A 23,994-nucleotide genomic window follows, 5' to 3' on the forward strand; every position below is an offset into this window, starting at 1 on the left:
ATTCGTCACTCCAGAGAACGCGTCTCCACTGCTCTAGAGTCCAGTGGCGGCGTGCTTTACACCACCGCATCCGACGCTTTGCATTGCACTTGGTGATGTATGGCTTGGATGCAGCTGCTCGGCCATGGAAACCCATTCCATGAAGCTCTCTGCGCACTGTTCTTGAGCTAATCTGAAGGCCACATGAAGTTTGGAGGTCTGTAGCGATTGACTGCAGAAAGTTGGCGACCTCTTCGCACTATGCGCCTCAGCATCCGCTGACCCCGCTCCGTCAGTTTACGTGGCCTACCACTTCGTGGCTGAGTTGCTGTCGTTCCCAAACACTTCCACGTTCTTATAATACAGCTGACAGTTGACTGTGGAATATTTAGGAGTGAGGAAATTTCACGACTGGATTTGTTGCACAGGTGGCATCCTATCACAGTTCCACGCTGGAATTCACTGAGCTCCTGAGAGCAACCCATTCTTTCACAAATGTTTGTAAAAACAGTCTGCATGCCTAGGTGCTTGATTTTATACACCTGTGGCCATGGAAGTGATTGGAACACCTGATTCTGATTATTTGGATGGGTGAGCGAATATTTTTGGCAATATAGTGTATAAAATATAATAAAGGGTAATTAAACTCCACATTGATATTACTTCAGATATATAATATATTATAAAGGATAATTAAACTCCCCACTGCTATTATTTTGAACACACCTGTTCCATTGAATGAGTCAGTTACTCAGAACAAACACTGTGCATGTCCTAACAGTTGAGTCAGCTAATTTTACTAAATCTGCAAGCAAAATTAATTGCAGTGAAGAAGTATCGCTAATGCTAAAAACTGGATTATCAGGTTACTGATGTTGTACTGGTGTTTTTTTCAACACAGCTTCTGTAAATATGTTCATAAGTTTGCATATTTTAGAATAAGTTTTCCATATTTTCTGTTGTCACAACCTGGAAACTGAAATCCATGAATAGACATAAAAGATTGTATTTATACAATGAAAAAAAGTTAAAAAATGTGTAACAAAAGTTAAAAAGGTTTGTATGAAATTCTTCTAACTCAACATAATGAACTGAATGGAATTTCACCTGTAAACAATTGAACAAGAGTCACATGAACTGAATATATATTACACTCTTCCTGGAACAACACATGCACATTATCATGAAGACAAACAGCTTTGGAAAGGAGTGAAAATGATTGTAGTGATATCCAAGATATCTCAGAGAGGAAGAGCCTTGATCATTCATTACACTTAGTTTTTTTTAGACATCTTTCTAAACCAAAGGTTTAGGAAAAGGAACCAAATTCTTATCGGGTAACCAAAACACTAATTGGCTAATTGCTTTATTCTTTCTCGTCTAAACTTTTATTTTTTCTTTCTTCATTCCCACATTTGACCTTGGTTAGCAGCACCCTCTGTTCTGACCATGGCACAAAAAGTCTACATTCTACATTTTCACTACATCAACATTTAAAAATTTTCACCACTTGATCAACAAGAGTTTGGTTAAAAAATAAAAAATGATTACACAATTTGAACATACCTCATTGAGTCAGAGACCTTGCTACTCTGGTGGGTTCTTCAATCCTGACACATGTTTGGGCTTCATTTCAGTCAGAAAATGAACCACCAGGACATTGGGATGTGGTAGTTCTGTGGTAACAGTGTTAAACTACTGCTTAGCAGGTTGTGAGTTTGAATCCCAGGTCCACCCAGCTGCTACTGCTGGGCCCTTGAGCAAGGCCTTTAACCCTCAGTTGTATAAAATGAGAAAAATATGTAAGTCTCTCTGGATACGGGTGTTTAGAAATGTACAAGCCACTAATTCAACCTGTTGCATTTAACTTTAACTAACCAGCCAATTCTACATGATTATTACTAAGACAGTGTTCTTTTTTGGTAGCTCAAGTCTTTAAGGCTCTGGGTTGTTGATCGGGGTTCAAGCCCCAGCACCACCAAGCTCCACTGTTGGGCAATAGAGCAAGGCCCTTGTGTTACTGTATATAAGACCAGTTGCGCTGTTCAGTTTGATTTTACACAATGGATCACAAAGATGAATCTTAACTTTTGTGGCCACACCTGTTAAAACAGGTAGAGCCTGACAGGTAAACTGGAATCAGGATGTACTTGTGTTCAGTTTATTTGTGTTCTGTTTTACATCACATATGTTTGTCTTTGAGGATCATTCAGTCAGATCATTTCTCTGATGTTTTGAAGATGTTTTCTTCCCTATATCTGGACATCTGGACATCAATATGACAATGGATTACTGGTTTGAAAACACGGATGAAGAGAAAATCATCTTCAGTTCAGTCCAGGATCTACTGTACAAGGTTCAAAAAAGGAATTCAGGAAGGTAAAGTGATGAGTTTGATCAGACAGTATTTGAAAAATACAGCTGTAGATATACCGTATATACAATCATTACATCTTTAGTGTTGGTCTCAACTTTAATAATAATAATACTAATAATGATAATACTAATAAAAGATTATTTGGGCAGCTTTATGATTAAAAAAAAATGTTTAAAAGTGTAGTAAAAATGATGATCAACTAAACTCAACCATATTTACCTTATAACATGATTTATAATACAATAAGAGTCCGTGACATGAACCTGTCACATCCGACGTGTTACGTGCTTTCACATCATGTTGGTAGCATAACGTATTTGGATTTCAGTAAGCAGCACGCTTTCCGGGAGGAAATTAGTTTAACAAAATTGAAATGGTAAACACATATTTATTCAGTACTACTTTAGGTAAATGGTCCTGAATTCATGTTCGTTTTGAGTTACAGGTAATGGATTTAACCTGAAATTCCTGAAAAGTTGAACGTATATATACAGTACAGAAATATGCTTATGCTAAGCACTTGAGCTAGTTGCTAGTTAAGTGAGTATTCTGTGTATATATACTGAACAGTAGATTTGAGAATTGTTGGATTGAGAATTTTTACAGACTATTTTTACAGACAGTATTTGGCGTTTGGTGTATTATCTGGTGCTGATAATCTTTTCTGGTCAAATATGTCGTCAGATTTGGCTCGGATGTGTTGTGTATTATTTCGGTTTTAAGGTTATGATTTTTTAACAGCATAACGAGGATTAATTGTGGGATTTAACTCTGGAAGGTGAAATTTTCATTAATATTGTCATATTGTAAAGACATTTTAGACTTTATTATTTACTTTAATGTTTTCCACGTCCTAAACGTGAGTCATCAAAAACAAAAACAAAGTAACATTAGGGAACGAGGCCGCCATTTTCTCTAGATGTGGCCTGAGGTGTGGATTGAGAATACCAAGACCTTTATGTGACGACACTGACATCTGATGGGCTATAATTTAAATTTAATCGGCTGAATGAACCTTTACCGTAGCATTTAATAATAAAGTTATCATTTAGTGTGAATTTCAAATTGTAAAACTGTGTAATATGTAATTGTAAATTTGAATTATTTATGCCTTAAAACTTCTAACCATCCTCTACTACACTCACCCTACATCGACCTCCTCCAGTTTAGCAGATTATCTTTTTTTATTCATTGGCTAATTCCTGTATTTATCAGACCCAAAAATAATCTAAATCTAGTTTGGGAACAAGACTTTTCACTACGTATTTGCTGCACAATAGATACAGTATCTTTTGTCAATGTAAGTATGTTTATTGGATTTGACTGAACACATGGGTGTGAATAAAGATTTTATTTTAATTTCTTTATTCAGGTTCCTATTCAATGTGAGGAAAATCCAGAAGGCCAAAATGGGGTTGTCATATTTGAGGACAGATCATACAGTCTAGCTCAGTCGGATGTCTACGTCGTGGACCGTGGCCATCAAAACTCAGTGTGTTTTGAACCACAGCAAAGTGATACACTATTGAGGGTAAAAGATTTTTCATATCTTTTATGAAAAATGTAGCACTTCATGTGAACGTTCACAATTTTACTTTTTTTATACACCCCCTTATACACATTTCATTCATTCTCTAAAACTGCAACAATCCTCAGCTAAATTCCAACCTCATAAGCAAAGAATTCTTTCTTATTGTCCAATTTCTGTATTTGAAAAGACACTCAATTTCGAAGTATGGTTTAGACTCCATAACCCAGATTTGTTCCTTTTCTTGACCATTTCAGGTTCCTATTCAGTGTGAGGAAAATCCAGAAGGTCAAAATGGATGCATCATATTTGAGAACAGATCATACAGACTTAATGTGTTGGATAACTATGATGTGGATCATGGCTACCAAAACTCAGAACTGAGGGTAATGCCATCTTTAAGATAAGCTTAGTGTTTGAGGAGACATTTACATTGTAAAGTTGTTTTTTTTCCCAAGTGTGAGGTTATTTTAGTTTATTCAATTTATAAATCAGCAATCTATCCTCAGCTACATTCACCCACATGTAATAAAACTTGTCTAGTTTATTAGGATATCTTTATTTATTGGGTTTTTTTTTAACAGACACAAAATAACAAAAAATCATTTCCTAACCTTTGGGATCTAAAACCTCCACTTTATATTTACTGTCGAATCATTAGATATTATCTGTGTTTATTTTTAATAGACTGCATTTGTAATATTGACCTGACTGAACACACATGAATCTTGCTCTTGTTTTGTTCATTTCAGCATCCTGTTCAATGTGAGAAAAATCCAGAAGGTCAAAATGGATGGGTCATATTTGAGAGCAGATCATACAGACTTGACCGTGGCCATGGAAGCTCAGAGCGTCTTGAAATACATCATGATATGTCACTGAGGGTAAGCAGGAAGCTGTGTTGTGAAGGCGGGCAATACATGTTTTCTAAAATAAAAACCTAAGCCTCATAAGAAAGAAAATTAGGAATGGGGACCCTGAAATATTTTACAGCTTTTAAAATAATGAATCTCAGGGGCAAAGCCAGCAAAAACATGAGCTGCTTAAATTTTGTTTTTATTGTGCTAGTGCAGATATGCTATAAACAAAAATTACAGTATCTAGCTTGATTAGCTAGCTAGTTAGGAATTGTTGTATAAAGACTCATATTTCTCATTTTTTTTCTTTGACCGCTCTAACATTGCTACTCATCTAGCTAACTAGCAGTATGTTTACTGGCTAGCAAATGTTGGTGCTAGCTATCTAAGCTGGTTACGCAGTGCATAGCTAAACTGCAAAGTATTTTGACTAAATGGCTAAAGATTAAAAATAAAACACAAATTAGAGACAGTAAACATAGACATTACCTCACACAGGCTAGTTATATATGACAACATCTGGTGGTAGGTGCTCTCACTGAGTTACTAATAAGACCTTGTTGTTTTGTTTACTGTGTCCATCATGTGCCATTTGTCAGTATTTGCTGTATGTAATATTTCATATGTTGGATGTTTCTTTTCAGTGTTCGGAGGATCAGCGTGTGCTGCATGGATCAGTTGAGCTGGACAACATTTTTTACACTGTTGATATGCCTCGTTTAGAGGACAATGAGCTAATTCATGAAGATGAAGATTTTTTTAATGATAATCAGCGCTTTACAGATTAAATGCTTTACATTGTTTACTTCTGTATTAAAATTTTTCATTCAATTTCTGTGTTGTTTTTGTGTTCGACTTTCATTATCTTGTACTGTTTTGAGGTACAGATTTTAACGGGAAGATTCTGCATAGTTTTGACATCATGCTTAGGGCAATTGTCCTGTTAGAATGTTAATTTCTGCCCAGTATTCCTGGTCCCTGTTCATGAAAAGCTTACCCATACGTGATGCTACCACCACCAAGCTTCACTATGGCGAGAGTGAGGAAAATTGACTTTTGGTCTTTTCAGGCTGTGGTTGTGCTGTGAAGAGCTTCTTGTGGATATTCCACAACACAAAATCTATTAGTATTAGTCTTCTTTAAATTCTCAATTTATTTAAAGATATCTGACTAAATATTTGTGTGGTCCAGAAGCTTAAAATCGAAAATGCACATTCACAATTGGAAATAAACAGGTTTTTGAATTTAATTATTAGAATAATTCAAAAGAAAGTAAATCAATTCTGCATTAATCCTCTAACTAAATGTTAGCTAATGTGTGGCACGGATTATGTTAAGTTCTTTGTACAAAAGATTAGATTTTCCTAATGTCTAATCTCTTATATCGTGTTCTGACGACAGACGGATAGATTTGATATAAAATGGATCATTAGGTTTTACACAAACTTGTGGAGTGCCTGGCAGCTTAAATGCACATTGTCATTAAAGCAAAAAAAGAAGACAAACCAATTAGTATCTCTGAAATACACTATATTGCCAAAAGTATTCGCTCACCCATCCAAATAATCAGAATCAGGTGTTCCAATCACTTCCATAGCCACAGGTGTATAAAATCAAGCACCTAGGCATGCAGACTGTTTTTACAAACATTTGTGAAAGAATGGGTCGCTCTCAGGAGCTCAGTGAATTCCAGCGTGGAACTGTGATAGGATGCCACCTGTGCAACAAATCCAGTCGTGAAATTTCCTCGCTCCTAAATATTCCACAGTCAACTGTCAGCTATATTATAAGAACGTGGAAGTGTTTGGGAACGACAGCAACTCAGCCACGAAGTGGTAGGCCACGTAAACTGACGGAGCGGGGTCAGCGGATGCTGAGGCGCATAGTGCGAAGAGGTCGCCAACTTTCTGCAGAGTCAATCGCTACAGACCTCCAAACTTCATGTGGCCTTCAGATTAGCTCAAGAACAGTGCGCAGAGAGCTTCATGGAATGGGTTTCCATGGCCGAGTAGCTGCATCCAAGCCATACATCACCAAGTGCAATGCAAAGCGTCAGATACAGTGGTGTAAAGCACGCCGCCACTGGACTCTAGAGCAGTGGAGACGCGTTCTCTGGAGTGACGAATCGCACTTCTCCATCTGGCAATCTGATGGACGAGTCTGGGTTTGGCGGTTGCCAGGAGAACGGTACTTGTCTGACTGCATTCTGCCAAGTGTAAAGTTTGGTGGAGGGGGGATTATGGTGTGGGGTTGTTTTTCAGGAGCTGGGCTTGGCCCCTTAGTTCTAGTGAAAGGAACTCTGAATGCTTCAGCATACCAAGACATTTTGGACAATTCCATGCTCCCAACTGTGGGAACAGTTTGGAGCTGGCCCCTTCCTCTTCCAACATGACTGTGCACCAGTGCACAAAGCAAGGTCCATAAAGACATAGAGTCTGGTGTGGATGAACTTGACTGGCCTGCACAGAGTCCTGACCTCAACCCGATAGAACACCTTTGGGATGAATTAGAGCGGAGATTGAGAGCCAGGCCTTCTCGTCCAACATCAGTGTGTGACCTCACAAATGCGCTTCTGGAAGAATGGTCAAAAATTCCCATAAACACACTCCTAAACCTTGTGGACAGCCTTCCCAGAAGAGTTGAAGCTGTTATAGCTGCAAAGGGTGGACCGACGTCATATTGAACCCTATGGATTAGGAATGGGATGTCACTTAAGTTCATATGCGAGTCAAGGCAGGTGAGCGAATACTTTTGGCAATATAGTGTATTTCATATAGTCAAGTTGTTGTAAGTAATATATTTAGTAATGAAAACTGTTATAAATTAGGAAATAATTCAAACTAGAAGCATTTTAAATAGCACTTTCTGACTATTTTTAAGATTTCAGCAAATAAAAAATTAATCTTCTGCTACGATGCATTTCTATAAATAAAGATGTTTTTACAGTTAAAGCTTATTACTACTGTGCCCATTAGGGGAACATGGTAGCTTAGTGGTTAAGTCCTTGGATTACTGATTTGGAAGGTTGTCAGTTTGAATCCCAGGTCCACCATGCTTTCACTGCTGGGTCCCTGAGCAAGGCCCTTAACCCTCAGTTGTATAAAATACACTTGCTCTGTATAAGGGCATCTGCCAAAATACCAGAAATGTAAACATAGCAGTTACTCTTACTTGAATTTTACTGCTATATTATAGTAGCTGGTTCATATTTGTTGATTTAATGAAATAGAATTAGCTTATTTGTAAAGGAATTTTAAGAAACCACAGAAAGGGTGATCCATATTCAGTTTATTGTTGATAGAAATGGATTTAACACTGTTGCGTTTCAGTAGCTGCTAAATACTGTCGTTCCTCACATAATGCACAGATCATACTGAAGATAGTGTTGATTTTAAAAGTTGCCCGCTAACTCTCTTGGTATGCCACCCACTGTAACGCCTCGGTAGAAAGAAATGCTGGCAGACATTCTGTTGGTGTGATATATAAGCAGTTTATGCAAGACATTTCTGCATGATGCCATAAAGAAAAAAACCACCCTGAAACACATTATATATCTTTATATGAAAATAACGAAAAACTTTGATGGAACATCACTAATATTAGGATCAGGTTTTGCCGAAACAAAAGAGGAAGAGCGTAGTTCCTCACTCAACATTTTCCTGTAAGTAATATTAATGAGAAATTTAACAGAAGTAGTGGAGATGTTGGAGCAAACATTGGTCTCAAAGTTCCCTAAATGCAATGCATTTAATAAAAAGCACTGATTTGAGACCTGGCTTGACTAGCATGATGGTGCTGCTTCAGGTGTTAGCATGATAATCAAACCTTTGGAAGCTGATCTGTTTTTAGTTGAAAGGGAGAGAAAGACTGAAGTACTGAAGCTGGCTCTCTTTAGAGATTTAGAGAGAAGTGAAGTGAGAGCTACATCCATCTTGCACCACTAGTACTCAACTGTCATTGTGGGTAGTGTAGGAAAATGAAAACAGGCCAAAAAAAGAGTCAACTAAGAATTTCATTACTAAATAAAACATTTGAAGATTATATCATTAATTAAAGACTATTATCTATGTTGTTCAGGGTGGACTTTTCCTTTAAGACTATAAATAATAGTTTTGTCTGATTAGAATACTCAGTGTGTTTTGAATAACTAAAATGGTTTCTGGATTTCCATGGAACACTTCACAGAAAGTGTCTTCTAGTAAAGAACTGGATTTAATCTGTTTCCAGTAAATCCAGTCTGAACAGGAGGATGCCTGATAAAGCATCACTTTTTTAAGTTCCATAACTCTTTCATATACACCTCTCTGAATCCTTTTTTTTCTTCAGACCATCATATTTACAGATTCAAAACATGATGTACTTCCTGTCTGGAATGCAAAGTTATAAATATAAAGAAGGATCATTTGTTTAATTCTCTAAAAAATATTTACATGTATATTAATTTAAAACAGGATTTCTGGAGGTGGCATGTTTATTAAGAGCCTCGGTGAGGTAGAAATATTCCATTTTAAATTGTGATAGTGACTTAAAATAGTTTTTTGGATTTCTTAAGACAAAATACAGTTTTAAATAAACACCAGATGCTGTGTATGGATTTATGTAAGAAACAGAAATCTCCAAAAATAAAATAAATAAAATAAACAATAATTCTCCTTCTGATGTTAAATCAGCTGGATGCTGGCAGTGTCGTGTTGACAAAATACATCATCCGAACCCATACTGATCCACGGTTTTCCCAAGCTACTGTTTCTGCTATGTCCTTGGAGCCATTTGTGGCATACTGACCTGCTTTGGCATTTGCTATAAGCAATCTGAAAGACACTGTAGGCACGAAAATTGTTGTGTGGCAGAGAGTGCTTAAAAAAACAAGAACAACAAGAACAAGAACATGAACAAAAACGCCTTCTTCAATCCAAAACCCAAGCAAGATGGCAGATGAAGCATGAGACCTGCTTTCCCATCCACTGCCTGGTGATCCAGCATTAAGTCCAGCAGGTAATGTTTTCTTTTAGTATTCCACTGTCACTGCTTTGGTTCGGAGATATTCGTGAAGGGCTTCCTCACCTATAAGACATAAAGTTGATTGGTCAGAAGGTATTGATTAATTTTCTATAACAGCAGCTCAGACAGTATTTCAGGTTTAAGTTTAATATTAATATTAACAGTACCTCAACATCACCCATAAAAACTCATATTTTATGCGTCACATCAGGAATCACTGTGCTTACCAAGATCCTTCCCGAAACCAGACTGCTTGAATCCTCCGAACGGTGCGGCTACGTCCGTCTTGTTATAGGTGTTGACGAACACAGTTCCAGCTTCCAGCCTCTCACTCACATACATGGCTTTGTTGATGTCACGTGTGAAGACTCCGGACGCCAAACCAAACTCTGTGTCATTTGCTCTGCTTAATACTCCATCTACATCACTGAGAGAGAAGGGTTCTTGAGGAACAGATGCTTCTACAAGTCTCTACAAGCTTCAGCAGAGCCATTTTGCTGCTTTTTCTTTTCAATCTGACAAAACACTTACCCATCTTTAAATTTCGACACCACCATGACCGGGCCAAACGATTCTTCTTTAGCAATGAACATGTGATCCTCTACGCCCGTGAAGACTGTAGGCTCCATGAAAAATCCTGTACAGATATACACAAAGCACACCTTGTGTTTACTCTGTTGTGATTCTGACAATAGAAATTAAACTCCTAAATGTTTTAGGTGTTTTTTTTTTTTTTACAGTACACTAACTAGTGTGTGTCCTTGAGTTTGTGTTCATCTGATATTTGGTTTGGTTTGGTGATATAATGCACACAATTTAAAATATGGGAAAAAAATGACCAAACAAAAAAATAAAACTGCCTATGGATGAAAACATTCTGAAAATTTTTGATTAATTGATTCATTTTGCTTCTTTGACTCAGAAATATTCTGACAGGAAAAGATAAATCTTTGCCAAGAATGAGAAACAAATTATTTGATAATTATATAAATATCTAGTTCCAAATATATATATTTTTTTGTTCATCGTTTCGAAACTCCAGAGAACATTTCATGTCTGTAGCATCACAGCTCTGTCTTTGCCCCAATATCTGCATTACAGCTTACGTTTTCAGCTCACATCAACAAAACACTCAAACAACTCAAAATACATCATGTCTGATTCGCTTCCTCTGATTTGATTTGAGTTGACTCCAAGTCAAATTACTTTTTTCCACTGCAATTGAACTGAAGCTAATGGAGAATATCTCACTCAGAATCTTTCAGACTTTTATTATAGTACTGCTGTGTTTGCATAAAGAACCAAAAGAACCACACCAAGCAGAAAACACAACAGGATTCAAATTCAAAAGTAATAGCATGGAGTGAACACTTTCTTGGTCATGTGAAGGCTTACCAGGTCTGTCCACCTGTTTTCCCCCGTATACGAGAGTGGCACCCTCCTTCACACCGATCTCACAGTACTCCAGCAACTTGTCAAGGTGGGCCTTGTGGTTCTGAGGGCCGTGATCTGTTGAGCGATCCAGAGGATCTCCAATCTTCATTTTTTTAATCTCCTCAACCTGTGCATGTCAGTGTTTGAATAAGTCAGCCTTTGGTATTTCTAATTATTTCTGGAAAATGAATATTAAGATAAAATAATTCAAGTCATCAGCACAGGTTTAAACCCACCACTCGTTGGATGAACTCATCATGAATAGACTCTTCAACAAACAGTCTGCCTGCAGCGATGCAGTTCTCTCCCTTGTTGAAGAACACAGAGCTCATACCCTATGGACACACACACATTAGATAAGTCTGAAATTTCCACTTCACAGTAACCTCAATCTCTGTGTATTTCCTGGCTCTCACCATCCTCACAGCCTTGTCAATGTCACAGTCGCTGAAGATAATAAGCGGTGATTTGCCACCCAGCTCCAGGGAGACCTTCTTCAAGTTACTGACTGCACAGCTGCAGGAGAAAATTACATCATATAAACAGAGGGAACTTAGAATGGTCTCACAGCTGTAGAGACTGAGATATGAGTGGTAGAAATCATTTAATTGATAGTTTTCAGTCTTTAACTATCCAGATTCGGTGAGCCTCATATTCTTGGCCTGACCTGAGTAGAATCTGGCATTGTAACCCCTCCAACCTTGGCATGTTTTCTCCTCACCACCATTGTAAAAAGTGACCTGTATTCGCATGATTTAATGCACTGCACTACTGCCACATGATTTTGGCAGATACAAACAATAGAAAGGTGTTCCTGATATAAAGTGACCAATGATGGTACATAGAAATTGTACAAACTTTACCTTTTCATGATTTGTTTGCCAATGGGGGTGGATCCAGTGAAGCCCAGCTTACGAATATCAGGGTGATCAGACAACCTCTGTCCAACCATACCACCTATAAGACAGATGATCATCATCATCATCATCAACATCATAATCATCAATATGACTGAAGGCCAAGTACTAAATTTGTCTTAGTTTCTTGACTTTATATTACTTTGCCAAGGCATTATCCCTAATTTTAAGAAAACATTTTCATAATCTTCATCTTCATGTTGTTAAAGGAGTCCTTTTTAAATGCATCCCTGCACAAATGTGTGTACATAAATAGCTATGTGCAGATGCAAGTATAAAACAATAATGAATCAAACAGCAGGTGATGGAGGAGTAGTGTGATTACCTGATCCTGGTATGATATTGATGACACCTTTAGGAATGCCTGCTTTAGCAGCCAGCTCGGCAAACTTCAGCGCTGTCAGAGGAGTCACCTGGATGGATTTGCATAAAGAGATTTATTTGTATTTGCTTTGTGCTTGCTTTGGATAGTTTCTAAAACAGATTATATCATATCCAAGTCCCCAATATGTCATCCTGCCAATTCCTGACCACCAGGCATAATAACTCAAATCACATGGCAGAGAGAGAGTATGCCTCTCTTCCTAAGAGCACAGACAATTCTGTTCCCTTGAGTCCAGCCACAGATGGCTCTTGTATCATTGTTTAATCATCATTTAACGTTTCCTGTTATGCCACTCAGAAGCTGCAAGGTCTTACAAGCTTAGGAAATATCTGCCTAAGTGTGTTTTACCTGTGCAGGTTTTAAGACGAGTGTGTTTCCAGCTGCCAAACAAGCTGCGCTCTTCCAAGCCAGCATCATTAGAGGGTAATTCCATGGAATCACAATGGCACACACCCTGGTCCACAATTACAGAAAAGAGTTACGGACAGCTCAGATTCATCCTTTTTATAGTTTTATTTTAAACACATATATCTACACTCACCCTAGAGGTTCTTTCTTAGTGAAGGTCAGGTTGCGGTTGGGTCGGGCCTGGTTGATAGGTATTGTCGTGCCCTGTGGAAGACAGTACATATATGTAATACATTTATAAAAAACATATTATCATGAGTAAGATCAATGCACAACCTCTCATACGTACATGGATCTTATCACACCATCCAGCGAAGTATCTGAAGGTTTGAATGGACATGCCGACATGCGTCTTTAGGGCAAGTGTGTACACAGCACCTGAGTCAATAGCCTCAATAGTGGCTAACTCCTCCTGATGCTCCTCCATGAGATCAGCCAGTCTGCAAAAATGTGTGTTTTATTTAGCTGGTAAAAATAATATGAAGTATTAATGTGCTCAGATTTTTTGATCCTTAAAGACAATAAAAAAGGTTGCTGTTTTTTTTAAATCCTTTCTTCACACTGGACTTTTTACAAAATTCCATTATTTCAAAATAATTAGGTATCTAACAGTACACAGACGGTTAACAAATTAAAGGAAAACACCATGTACAGTGTGTTAGTAAGGTACTGGGGTGAGCTTAGCATTGATTTAACAAGTCACTGGAATTGACTGGAGCGATGAACACTGTTGTTGTTTTGATCCAAAATCTGCTCCAAAATATCTCAAAGGTTCGATGGGACTGAGATCTGACGAGAGTGAAAGCCATACCGTTTTTGTATTAATCAAAGCATTCAGTAAGTCCTTGTGCCCTCTGGATGTGGGCGGAGTCATCCTGGAAGCCAAGCCCATCAGGACAGAAATGTTTCATGATAGGATAAATCTGTCAGAAGAATGCTACAGTGACCTCCAGTGACGCTTCATTTTAATGGGAACAAGTGGAGGCATAAAATACCACTGGTTTTTCCTTTAATTTGTCAGTCATCTGTATGTAAATGATTACTGGATAGTGTTTCAGAGGAAGTATCCTTTACTTGTAGAGCAGCCTTCCGCGATCGCGAGGGTTCATTCTCCCCCACGGTCCCGTCTCAAACGCATCTTTTGCTGCAGCCACTGCTCTGTCTACATCAGCAACGGAGGCAAATGCCACCTTACAGATCACCTTCAGGACAAGATCAAAAAAGGTCAAATGTCAGACTCAGTGTGATAATAAGAGGACATGCGTGTGCGTGTGTGACCTACAGAGCCATCGGTGGGGTTGACAGTGTTGTAAGTCTTTCCATTCTCTGCATCCTCAAACTGCCCATTGATGAAGCACTGGTATGGCATCTTCAGGGTCATGTTATTGATGTCTTTTGTTGCCTGGAAATATAAAAAGATACAACGTGTGACTTCCTTAGCACTGAAAGATGGTACTTAAAATGTTAATATCAGTACATCATGTCTGTTTGAGTGTCAGGATAAAATTAACGATTACGCAAGTTTGAGACTAACGTAATTGATGACCAGCTCCTCCTCCTGATCCTCTCCTCTCAGACGCCGTACAAACATCTGGATAAACTCCTGGAAGGTAGTAGCCATGTAGACATCCTCATTCTGCAGCTGTACATCTCCACACTTCTGCTTGATCTCCTCCACCAGTCTACACACACAAACACACATATACACACCAATTTTTCATGTTCATTATTTGCATTATATACCTTAATAATAATAATAATAATAATAATAATAAAGCATAAATTATTAAAAATATCACAGAAGAAAAAAATAAGACAAAATGAGAACAGAAGAATTCAAATAGAAGAGATTGTAAAATAAAAAATTATACAATTAAATAAAAATAGAAAAGAATATACAAATAAAGTCTGTAAAAGAGAAACATGAAAGTGAATAAAAAATTGTAAAAAAAAAAAAAAAAAAAAAAAAAACTAAACCAGAGCAAATCATGATATATTAGCTGCTTTATAAATTATATTCATATAGTTAATTCATATACAATCAGAAGTTAGTGCTGAAATAAAAATATGAAAAAACAAACAAACCAAAAGTTAAATTGTACTAAAGGTAAACAGTGAGATCACAAATTCTCGGTTGGATGTTTGTTGAGAAAGCACACACCTGACCACATCCATAGACGCAGCTCCAGACTTAAAGAAGTCAGTTGTCTCCTCAATGACTGCCACGTTGCTCAGAATGCCCTTCCAGATCACCTATAACAGATCACCAAAGGATCATAAAAGGAAATGTGTTCAATCATTTTTTTTCTTCTCTTCTTTTTTCTTTACATACATGAATCTACACCAGACACACTTACCCTGATGTCTTCTGCCATCTTCTTCTCCTCGTCAGTCAGCTCTACACTGCTGGTATCTCCTGACGAGAAGTACTTGGCAGCTGGAATCATCTTTCCATCTTCGAACTGCAGACTTTTCACCTGGAGCTGCACGATCAGCACAAAAGCAAAATGACTTCACTGATTAATCCAGAATGAATTGCTCCATATATCTCAGATATATAAGCTTCGTAACTATGATGCAAAAAATGTATGAAATGGGGATTAAAGAATACTGCAATAACTCATTAAAATAAAATAAAATAAAATAAAATAAAATAAAATAAAATAAAATAAAATAAAAAATTAAATTAAAAATTAAATTAAATACTAATTAAAGCTAAAATTAAAATAAATACTCTGGTAAAAGTTGAAGTACAGCTTCACATTCTTCACATCAAGCTAAAGGAGTAAAGTATAAACCTTTAAATCTACTTCAAGTATACAAGTTAAAGTGTAAGAAATATTCAAAACACATCAGCCTTAATTCACACACTGACTCTGATATTAAATTAGGGTCTCTTTCACCAAGGAACCACCAAGAAAGGCTAACTAATGATAGCTTTATAGTAGTTAGCTGGCAAAATAATAATAATAATAATAATAATAATAATAATAATAATAATAACTAATGATGCAAACTAGCTGAATGCTAACAGCTAGCTGTTACAATAAAAACTGCTGACAAATTTCTGGAATTCAGTCCTATATGTGAGAAGACCAAATGTCTAGAAACAAATATTACTAACAGCACAATGCATCAAGTTTGGACCATAAATGTTCTGCTGATCCTGAGATGAGAACAAGAGCATTTTGAAACAGGGCTTAGAAGGTGAAGGAATTATATCTATTGCTGTTTGTGTGTTTAAGTAAGAGAGTTACCGCTTTCCCATCAGAGCCGAAGAGCACAAGGCCAGAGTTGGTGATGAGTCCCGGCTGAGGCGCATTCTCTACATCCACGGGCTGACCTGATGGAACTGGACTATTCAGCATCGATGACCCATACAGCGTCACTGGCTACACAACACACACATAATATTTTAATACCTTAATACAATTTAAATTTGCATAGAAATATTACAAAGCAAAATAAAGTATCAGTGAGTGAAGCCTAGGATGTAACAGAAATAAAACAAAGAGCTTTCAAACAAAACTACGTGGCTATTTGAGTTTCTCGTTTGAAGAAAAAACTATAAGTAATACAAGAGACTTGTCACCTCTGACAGTATGACTGAAGGGTTTCCCTAATAAATGTCTTCAACCTATTACATATGTGGTAGCAGTAACATTTACTTAACCACATAGCCAGAAATTCTGTTCTTCTGTTCAGTTTATCTGTTTTTATTAGTGATCTTTCTGCTAGCTGGTGAATGGAGCTGGCTATTCCACAGGACAGACTGATGTTAGAGGTATAGTGTAGATCAGTTATAAGCTAATAATCTGTGTGAAAGTGTGTTTATAGATTTAATTGCATTAACATCTGCAGGTACAGTATGCTGAGTATAGTACACACCTGTCCATCAATGACAGCCCAGGCTCCAGGAACTTTATCATGGCCACGAATCCAGTTATGAATAACATTAGCGGGCTGAGCCATGTTCACCTAGAGAGAGAGGGAGAGGGAGAGGGAGAGAGAGAGAGAGAGAGAGAAATGGGTATGGGGATATGTTAAACGAGTTGAAAATGACCCTCTACTCCTACTACTTATTTTAGCCTCAGCTGGCAGCAGAACAACATTCCAGACACTGACCTCTGAACTACAGTAACCCTGAGTGATATATCCAACCTTCTGCTTTACTCAAACACCATTCACTCACTCTCTCTCTCTCTCTCTCTTTCTTTTCCACACACATATTCCCTGCTTGTGGAAAAGTACGCACAAGGTCATCACACAACATTTTGGCAGTGCCAGCACCCAAAATTTCCTGGCAACAATAACAGCCACATCAACAACCAAGAAAAAACATCATTCTGATGAACAGTTCTGAATTCCCAAATGCTAGTCGAAGTGTAGCTGAAGCTCAAACACAAAGAAGAGGAGTAATATAAGGGGAAGGGGGATTATTTATTAATATTATTTATATTAAATATACGTCATACATAATATGCTCTATCACATACACTACCAGTCAAAAGTTTGGACACTCCTTTTAATTCAATGTTTTTTTGTTTAGGGATTTATTTTCTACATTCTAGAACAATATTGGAGATTTCAAAACTATGAAATAACACACATGGACTTAAGTAATCCATATGTAATGACAACAAAAAACAGTCAGTTGTTATTTTAAGACACGAAGGTCAGGTGTTCTGGAATAGTTCTTGAAAGAACAGTATTGTCAAGTGCATTTGCAATTCCCATCACCATGATGAAACTGGCTCACATGAAGACCATCCCAGTAAAGCAAGACCAAAACTGACCTCTGCTGCAGAGGAGAAGTTCATTTAGAGTTACCAGCCTCAGAAATCACCAATTAACAGCACCTCAGATTAGAGGCGTTATGAAGGCTTTACAGAGCATCAGTAGCAGACATACACTATATTGCCAAAAGTATTCGCTCACCCATCCAAATAATCAGAATCAGGTGTTCCAATCACTTCCATGGCCACAGGTGTATAAAATCAAGCACCTAGGCATGCAGACTGTTTTTACAAACATTTGTGAAAGAATGGGTCGCTCTCAGGAGCTCAGTGAATTCCAGCGTGGAACTGTGATAGGATGCCACCTGTGCAACAAATCCAGTCGTGAAATTTCCTCGCTCCTAAATATTCCACAGTCAACTGTCAGCTGTATTATAAGAACGTGGAAGTGTTTGGGAATGACAGCAACTCAGCCACGAAGTGGTAGGCCATGTAAACTGACGGAGCGGGGTCAGCGGATGCTGAGGCGCATAGTGTGAAGAGGTTGCCAACTTTCTGCAGAGTCAATCGCTACAGACCTCCAAACTTCATGTGGCCTTCAGATTAGCTCAAGAACAGTGCGCAGAGAGCTTCATGGAATGGGTTTCCATGGCCGAGCAGCTGCATCCAAGCCATACATCACCAAGTGCAATGCAAAGCGTCGGATGCAGTGGTGTAAAGCATGCCGCCACTGGACTCTAGAGCAGTGGAGACGCGTTCTCTGGAGTGACGAATCGCGCTTCTCCATCTGGCAATCTGATGGACGAGTCTGGGTTTGGCGGTTGCCAGGAGAACGGTACTTGTCTGACTGCATTGTGCCAAGTGTAAAGTTTGGTGGAGGGGGGATTATGGTGTGGGGTTGTTTTTCAGGAGCTGGGCTTGGCCCCTTAGTTCCAGTGAAAGGAACTCTGAATGCTTCAGCATACCAAGACATTTTGGACAATTCCATGCTCCCAACTTTGTGGGAACAGTTTGGAGCTGGCCCCTTCCTCTTCCAACATGACTGTGCACCAGTGACCAAAGCAAGGTCCATAAAGACATGGATGACAGAGTCTGGTGTGGATGAACTTGACTGGCCTGCACAGAGTCCTGACCTCAACCTGATAGAACACCTTTGGGATGAATTAGAGCGGAGACTGAGAGCCAGGCCTTCTCGTCCAACATCAGTGTGTGACCTCACAAATGCGCTTCTGGAAGAATGGTCAAAAATTCCCATAAACACACTCCTAAACCTTATGGACAGCCTTCCCAGAAGAGTTGAAGCTGTTATAGCTGCAAAGGGTGGACCGACGTCATATTGAACCCTATGGATTAGGAATGGGATGTCACTTAAGTTCATATGAGAGTCAAGGCAGGTGAGCGAATACTTTTGGCAATATAGTGTATCTCAATATCAACTGTTCAAAGGACATTATTGTGTATTTCGGCCGCCTTCAGCATTGTTTTACAATGATTTACTTCACTGGATCAGGTGTATCATTAGCCTCGTGTTTAACTTGAGTAAGTCAATTGATACTTTTGTTCGCTCTTGGTGTGTGTCATATATACTTTGTAGAAATGCTACTGAATTACAATCAGCTCAATTGGGCATTTGAATCATTAGCCGGTTGTTAAAACTAAGTTAAACTAAGTGGACTGATACTTCTGTTCACTCATGGTGTATGTCATTTTAACAGACTGAGGTTAAAATCTGTCATTTTGACAGATTTCATTTGAACTGTTTGTTTATCCTGTAAAAATAGTTCTGTACCAGTATAGGCCAGCTAAAGCTTACTGCTAAAGATCTAGAAACTAAGGAAACAGAAATTTGGAGACATGACAATAAACAGCTCCCTGCATCAGAAAGAACAAAACGGTGGCTATAAAACTATGAAATGAAACTTGAATGATACTAAATTGACACTGTCCTAGACAGATTCACCTGTGATGTAGGTGGAAATGTACTTACCTTGGCATTGGATTTCTTCTGGATGCCTTCGTAGCTTGCTCCCTCCTCTGCCTGTGGAATTCTGGGAGCCTTGCCATCTGCAATAAGCTGAACTGCCTCCACCTGTTTAAACCAGTATGTTTTATGTATATGCTATCTACGTGACAGTTTATTGAAGAACGTTGTTGTACATAAAGAAAGAGTGATGTTGACTTACCATAGCTTTAATTCCCTCTGGGAAGAGGAAGCGGTTGTACAGTGTATCTACAGTGTCATTGGGTTCCAAAGCACACTCCTTCTGCAGCAGGATGGGACCAGTGTCCAAACCATCATCAGCCCAGAATATAGTGAAGCCGCCTTTTTTATCGCCCTCAATCAGAGTCCTGCACATAGACAAATGACTCCTTAATGTCAAACTACTTGAGTCATTTCAGTAAATCAACACAGGCCCTCAGTCTAGTGAGTATAAATTAGGAAATAACCAAATCAGAAGAAAATACAGAATTAAATATTGCATTATTTGGAAAACAAAACAGATGAATAAGCTTATATGTAGTTACACACAGGGATTATATTCTTACATACAGTACTTTCTCTTTCATAAGCTACCAAAATGTTAATACCGCACACATATGAGCAGATGTCTCATACCAGTTGATAGCAGAAGCCCCTCTGTGTCTGGGCAGGAGAGACGGATGGTAAATAATAGAGCCATGTTTGGGATAGTCGATCACATTCATTGGGATGAACTGGGAGCAGAAGGGCATGACGTTGAGTTCAGCGCCCACAGCCTTGTAGGCATCCACTACCTCTGAGATTGGTTTCCCCTTCACACGCCAGCGTGGGAACTTAAACACCGGTGTGCCATCTTTTTCTGCTGCCACAGCTGATGAACAGGTTCAACAAAGTTTTAGGTCAGATAAGGACACACTGGAAAGAAAAACATAAATTGGTGGACAGAAAATTTTATTCATTTTTATTCAGGGTGACTAGTCCCCACTACTTTCTCATATGACTTTAAAATTGAAATAATCCTTATCAACCTTAAATATTAAACTCATTTTTGAACATCTAGCATGGTCAAAAGTGACAGGAAATTATAAACTACAATGGATCAGTGATAAAGTAATAAAGAGTAAATTTCTTTCTCTTTTTCTCTTAAGTAATAAGACAGGAAAATTTTGCAATATGGAATAACTGCAAAGAGGACAAGTCATCCACCATGATGACCTATCTGTCATTAAAAATAAAGTTAGGCAGGATATCGTGACCTAAAAATGTGTCGTGTCAACATTCTCTGCATTTCAACTCTAGTTCGCATTCATACACAACCAGCTGCCAGGACCTTTAAATGTGTTTGAAAAAGAGTTAGAGAGAGAATTTTGTTCTTAAATATGTATTGAATCAAATATGTTTAAGAATGCATTACAAGTTTATTCCTCAGTAATTATCATGAATTATTATTCAGCAATTACACTGGTAATACTGAAGGTGAGGAATGCAAGTCTGGACTTTCTCTTACATGTAGGTCAGTAAGTGGGTGGGTTTGTGTGATTTATTAGATTATTTACAGGTTCTTCCTGCTCTTCTGTAAAACAATGAGATCCTTATAGAGAGGACCAGCTGGTTAAAAGCCTCTCTGACACTACAGACACCCACCCCCCTCTTACACACACTACACACTCCCATTTACACTCTCACATGCAGGCACATACTCGTCATCTCTATACACTCCTGAGTCATCAGTTTACACACACAGTACAGTTTAAATATCCCACTAGTAGCTGTTAAAATGGAAATGGAAAAAATTCTTCAATTCTACAAACCTTCAAAGCCTTTCTGTACACTTTCTCTCTCTCTCTCTCTTCTCAATATTTATTATAACATATCTTTAAATCTACATTATATCTCCATTTTATACAGAATTAATCAATATGGCGTTTTGTATTTCCGAAGATTTTTCATTTTCCTGAGAAGATGCTTTAATTACTGTTATGTTGAAGTATTGTTTTTAAAAAATACACTCACTGTCCACTTTATTAGGAACACTTGTACACCTGCACATTTTTGCAGTTGTCTAATCAGCCAATCATTTGGCAGCGGTGCAGTGCATAAAATCATGCAGATAGAGGTCAAGAGCTTCAGAGCTTCAATGCACACATCAAACATCGGAATAGAAAAAAAGTCTGTGTAAAAACCTGTGTGAACTTAATTGTGGCATGAATATTCGCAGGAGATGAGCTGGGTTTTACAGTATTGTGCAAAAACTGCTATCACTCCGAATTGTATAACAAAAACCTTGCTGTTCCAATACTTTTTATTACAATACCTAGACTTTCACCCAGCTTCTTTCAAGATTCCTTTTTTTGCAAAGGCATATGTTTTACTGGATATTTTTTCAATCGCATTTTGTTTGGATGTACTGATGTAAATTCACTATTCCTATGTATTACAATCAATTTTATTCTGATTATAATTAAAACTCAATTCTGTTCTATCTTACTGTATTCTAAGCGATTTCAGAAAAGGTTCCTTCTTTGGGTAAGATATTTTAATATTGAAATAATCAATGAATATGCAAATTAATTTATGATTCCATTTGGCAACTTCTACAGCATGCATTAGCTACTGAACAGATTTGGTAACATAAATATATTTTGCATGATTGCCAGCACCAATGACTAACAATAATTGTAAAGGTGTAATGAATTTATAAAGTTTAATTTATTATTTGAAATAAATAGAAATCCATTCTGCTCATTTTCCCTGCCAAAAGGAAGCCTCAGCGCTGCAAATGTTTGGTATAATAACACGTATACCCCGCCCCCTTGTGACGTCACTCACCCAATGGGTCTGCCTTTCCATCTTTATCTGGCACAGTGAACACGCCCACCACCTTATGACCTTGTTTCCGGAGGCTGGTGTACACTTCCTGTCCAAACAAGCTCTGACCAATCAGCGCTAGCCTCAGCTTATTTTGATAGCGAGCCTGTGTGGAGAAGTAGATTTACTTTCAGTGACAAGACCAGAAAAACTGCCCAAAAAAACAATACGTCTTGGACAATTATATCAAGGTAACTAATATGTAATAACCCTGACGTTGTTTGCCGTCTTTTCACCTGAATATGTGAATATTTTTTAAATAAAGTATACATATGGATTAAAGTTATTTGAGGCTCTTAGTGCACCTATATAAGGAGCTAGTTCTGGCTGTATTGTAGAGTGTTTTAAGGTTGTCATTACGCATCAGCAAACAGCAGGTTTGTTAGGCTGATAACCTCGAAATTACGCCCAAGATAAGAGCCGGAAACTAAAAACCGACGTTTAACAACTTGTAGTCAGCCAAGATCTTATATATATATATATATGTTGCATCAAAATATCAAATAAAAAAAGAAGCTATTTATAAATAACGCTTTTGCTAGTAATGTGATATGCAGTGCCATAGTGTCATTTCCCCAACACTTGCTGATGCAACTCAAAGCATGTGTTTCTGCTAGAGAGTAATAGAGAGAGAGACAGAGAGAGAGAGAGAGAGAGAGAGAGAGAGAGAGCAGTTTAACTTAGTACAGCAACGTGGCCACTGTGAACACTGTCCAGCTCTCCAGCCATGAATTCTGCACTACTCAGCTCGTGCACCTACTATATTGCGCCTACATCGTCAACAAACATAAAGCACTCCGAATGAGAGGTTAATATTACAGCACTACCTGTCCTTTAATCATCCATAATGTCTGTTTTTGCCATCCATACACCCTACCCCTATACCCTTCCCCACTGCAATTTTTCATTCATTGCTAACAGCAGCAACAAAGCCAGCAAGGTTAAACAGGCGCAGTCGTTACTCACGGATGATGTGGAAAATTTCCTAACGACCGTGCTGACCGTCCACAACATGGCGACAATGCACAGATTTTAATTTAAAATAAAAAAATGTGCAAACAACTGAAGTACACCGGGGACGCACACCTCCTCGCGAGCGTGTGTATTCGTGTGCGAGCAGCTCGGACTCGCCTGAGCTAGTCTGTTTGACAGACGGCTGCTGTGATGGCCCTATACGTGCGCGTCATTGTTGTGTACGTGCGCGCCCCCGCTTATATATAGTGTCCGTCCTTAGTTAATCCATCCGTCCAACTGTGGACTACCAGGAACGTGGCCCCAAAAGCTAGGGTGTATTATTTGTTTAATCTTCAAATTGTTATATTCCAAATAAATTTATGCATCCACACTTTGTGAATAAATTCAATTCATGCCACTTCATAAATGATATTCATTGTGCAAACGTAAGACAATTTGGTAAGGTAGGACATAAAATGTCAGGAAAAAGTACATCCATAATTTTGTCCTGTTTTGTGGCATGCTTGAAATTTGTGGATTAATTTAAAAATCAGTATTGATTCAAATGT

General features: G+C 38.1%; 1 protein-coding gene and 1 long non-coding RNA gene across 2 annotated transcripts; one reads left to right on the forward strand and one right to left on the reverse strand.

The window, feature by feature from the left end:
- Positions 1–2,126: 2,126 nt before the first annotated feature.
- On the forward strand, positions 2,127–5,572 carry LOC131369823 (uncharacterized). The gene is made up of 5 exons (XR_009207337.1): positions 2,127–2,358; positions 3,729–3,887; positions 4,142–4,270; positions 4,637–4,768; positions 5,386–5,572. It is a non-coding gene; the product is annotated as an uncharacterized LOC131369823 (long non-coding RNA).
- A 2,442-nt stretch (positions 5,573–8,014) lies between these two features.
- On the reverse strand, positions 8,015–23,644 carry aldh1l2 (aldehyde dehydrogenase 1 family, member L2). The gene is made up of 23 exons (XM_058417755.1): positions 23,438–23,644; positions 22,433–22,577; positions 20,240–20,474; positions 19,806–19,971; positions 19,610–19,711; positions 16,775–16,864; positions 16,144–16,278; positions 15,244–15,369; positions 15,048–15,139; positions 14,421–14,568; positions 14,169–14,288; positions 13,961–14,088; positions 13,176–13,326; positions 13,020–13,090; positions 12,827–12,932; positions 12,419–12,506; positions 12,040–12,133; positions 11,593–11,692; positions 11,413–11,511; positions 11,138–11,303; positions 10,274–10,379; positions 9,970–10,169; positions 8,015–9,805 (listed from the first exon to the last, which is right to left on the reverse strand). The coding sequence occupies exons 1-23, from the start codon at positions 23,483–23,485 to the stop codon at positions 9,750–9,752; spliced, it is 2,772 nt and encodes a 923-aa protein (XP_058273738.1). The 5' UTR covers positions 23,486–23,644; the 3' UTR covers positions 8,015–9,749.
- Positions 23,645–23,994: the final 350 nt, after the last annotated feature.

This window comes from Hemibagrus wyckioides, linkage group LG19, assembly GCF_019097595.1.
Source record: "Hemibagrus wyckioides isolate EC202008001 linkage group LG19, SWU_Hwy_1.0, whole genome shotgun sequence".
Classification (NCBI taxonomy): domain Eukaryota; kingdom Metazoa; phylum Chordata; class Actinopteri; order Siluriformes; family Bagridae; genus Hemibagrus; species Hemibagrus wyckioides.

Bases quoted from the DNA above. Each gene is read 5' to 3' on its own strand.
- aldh1l2 (XM_058417755.1), bottom strand. From the start codon at position 23,485: ATGTTGTGGACGGTCAGCACGGTCGTTAGGAAATTTTCCACATCATCC. The intron at 14,569-15,047 runs GTGTGTGCTTTC...TTGTGTGTGTAG, and splicing joins GCGTCTATGGATGTGGTCAG to ACTGGTGGAGGAGATCAAGC. The intron at 13,327-13,960 runs GTAAAGGATACT...ACATTTTTGCAG, and splicing joins CGCGGAAGGCTGCTCTACAA to ACTGGCTGATCTCATGGAGG.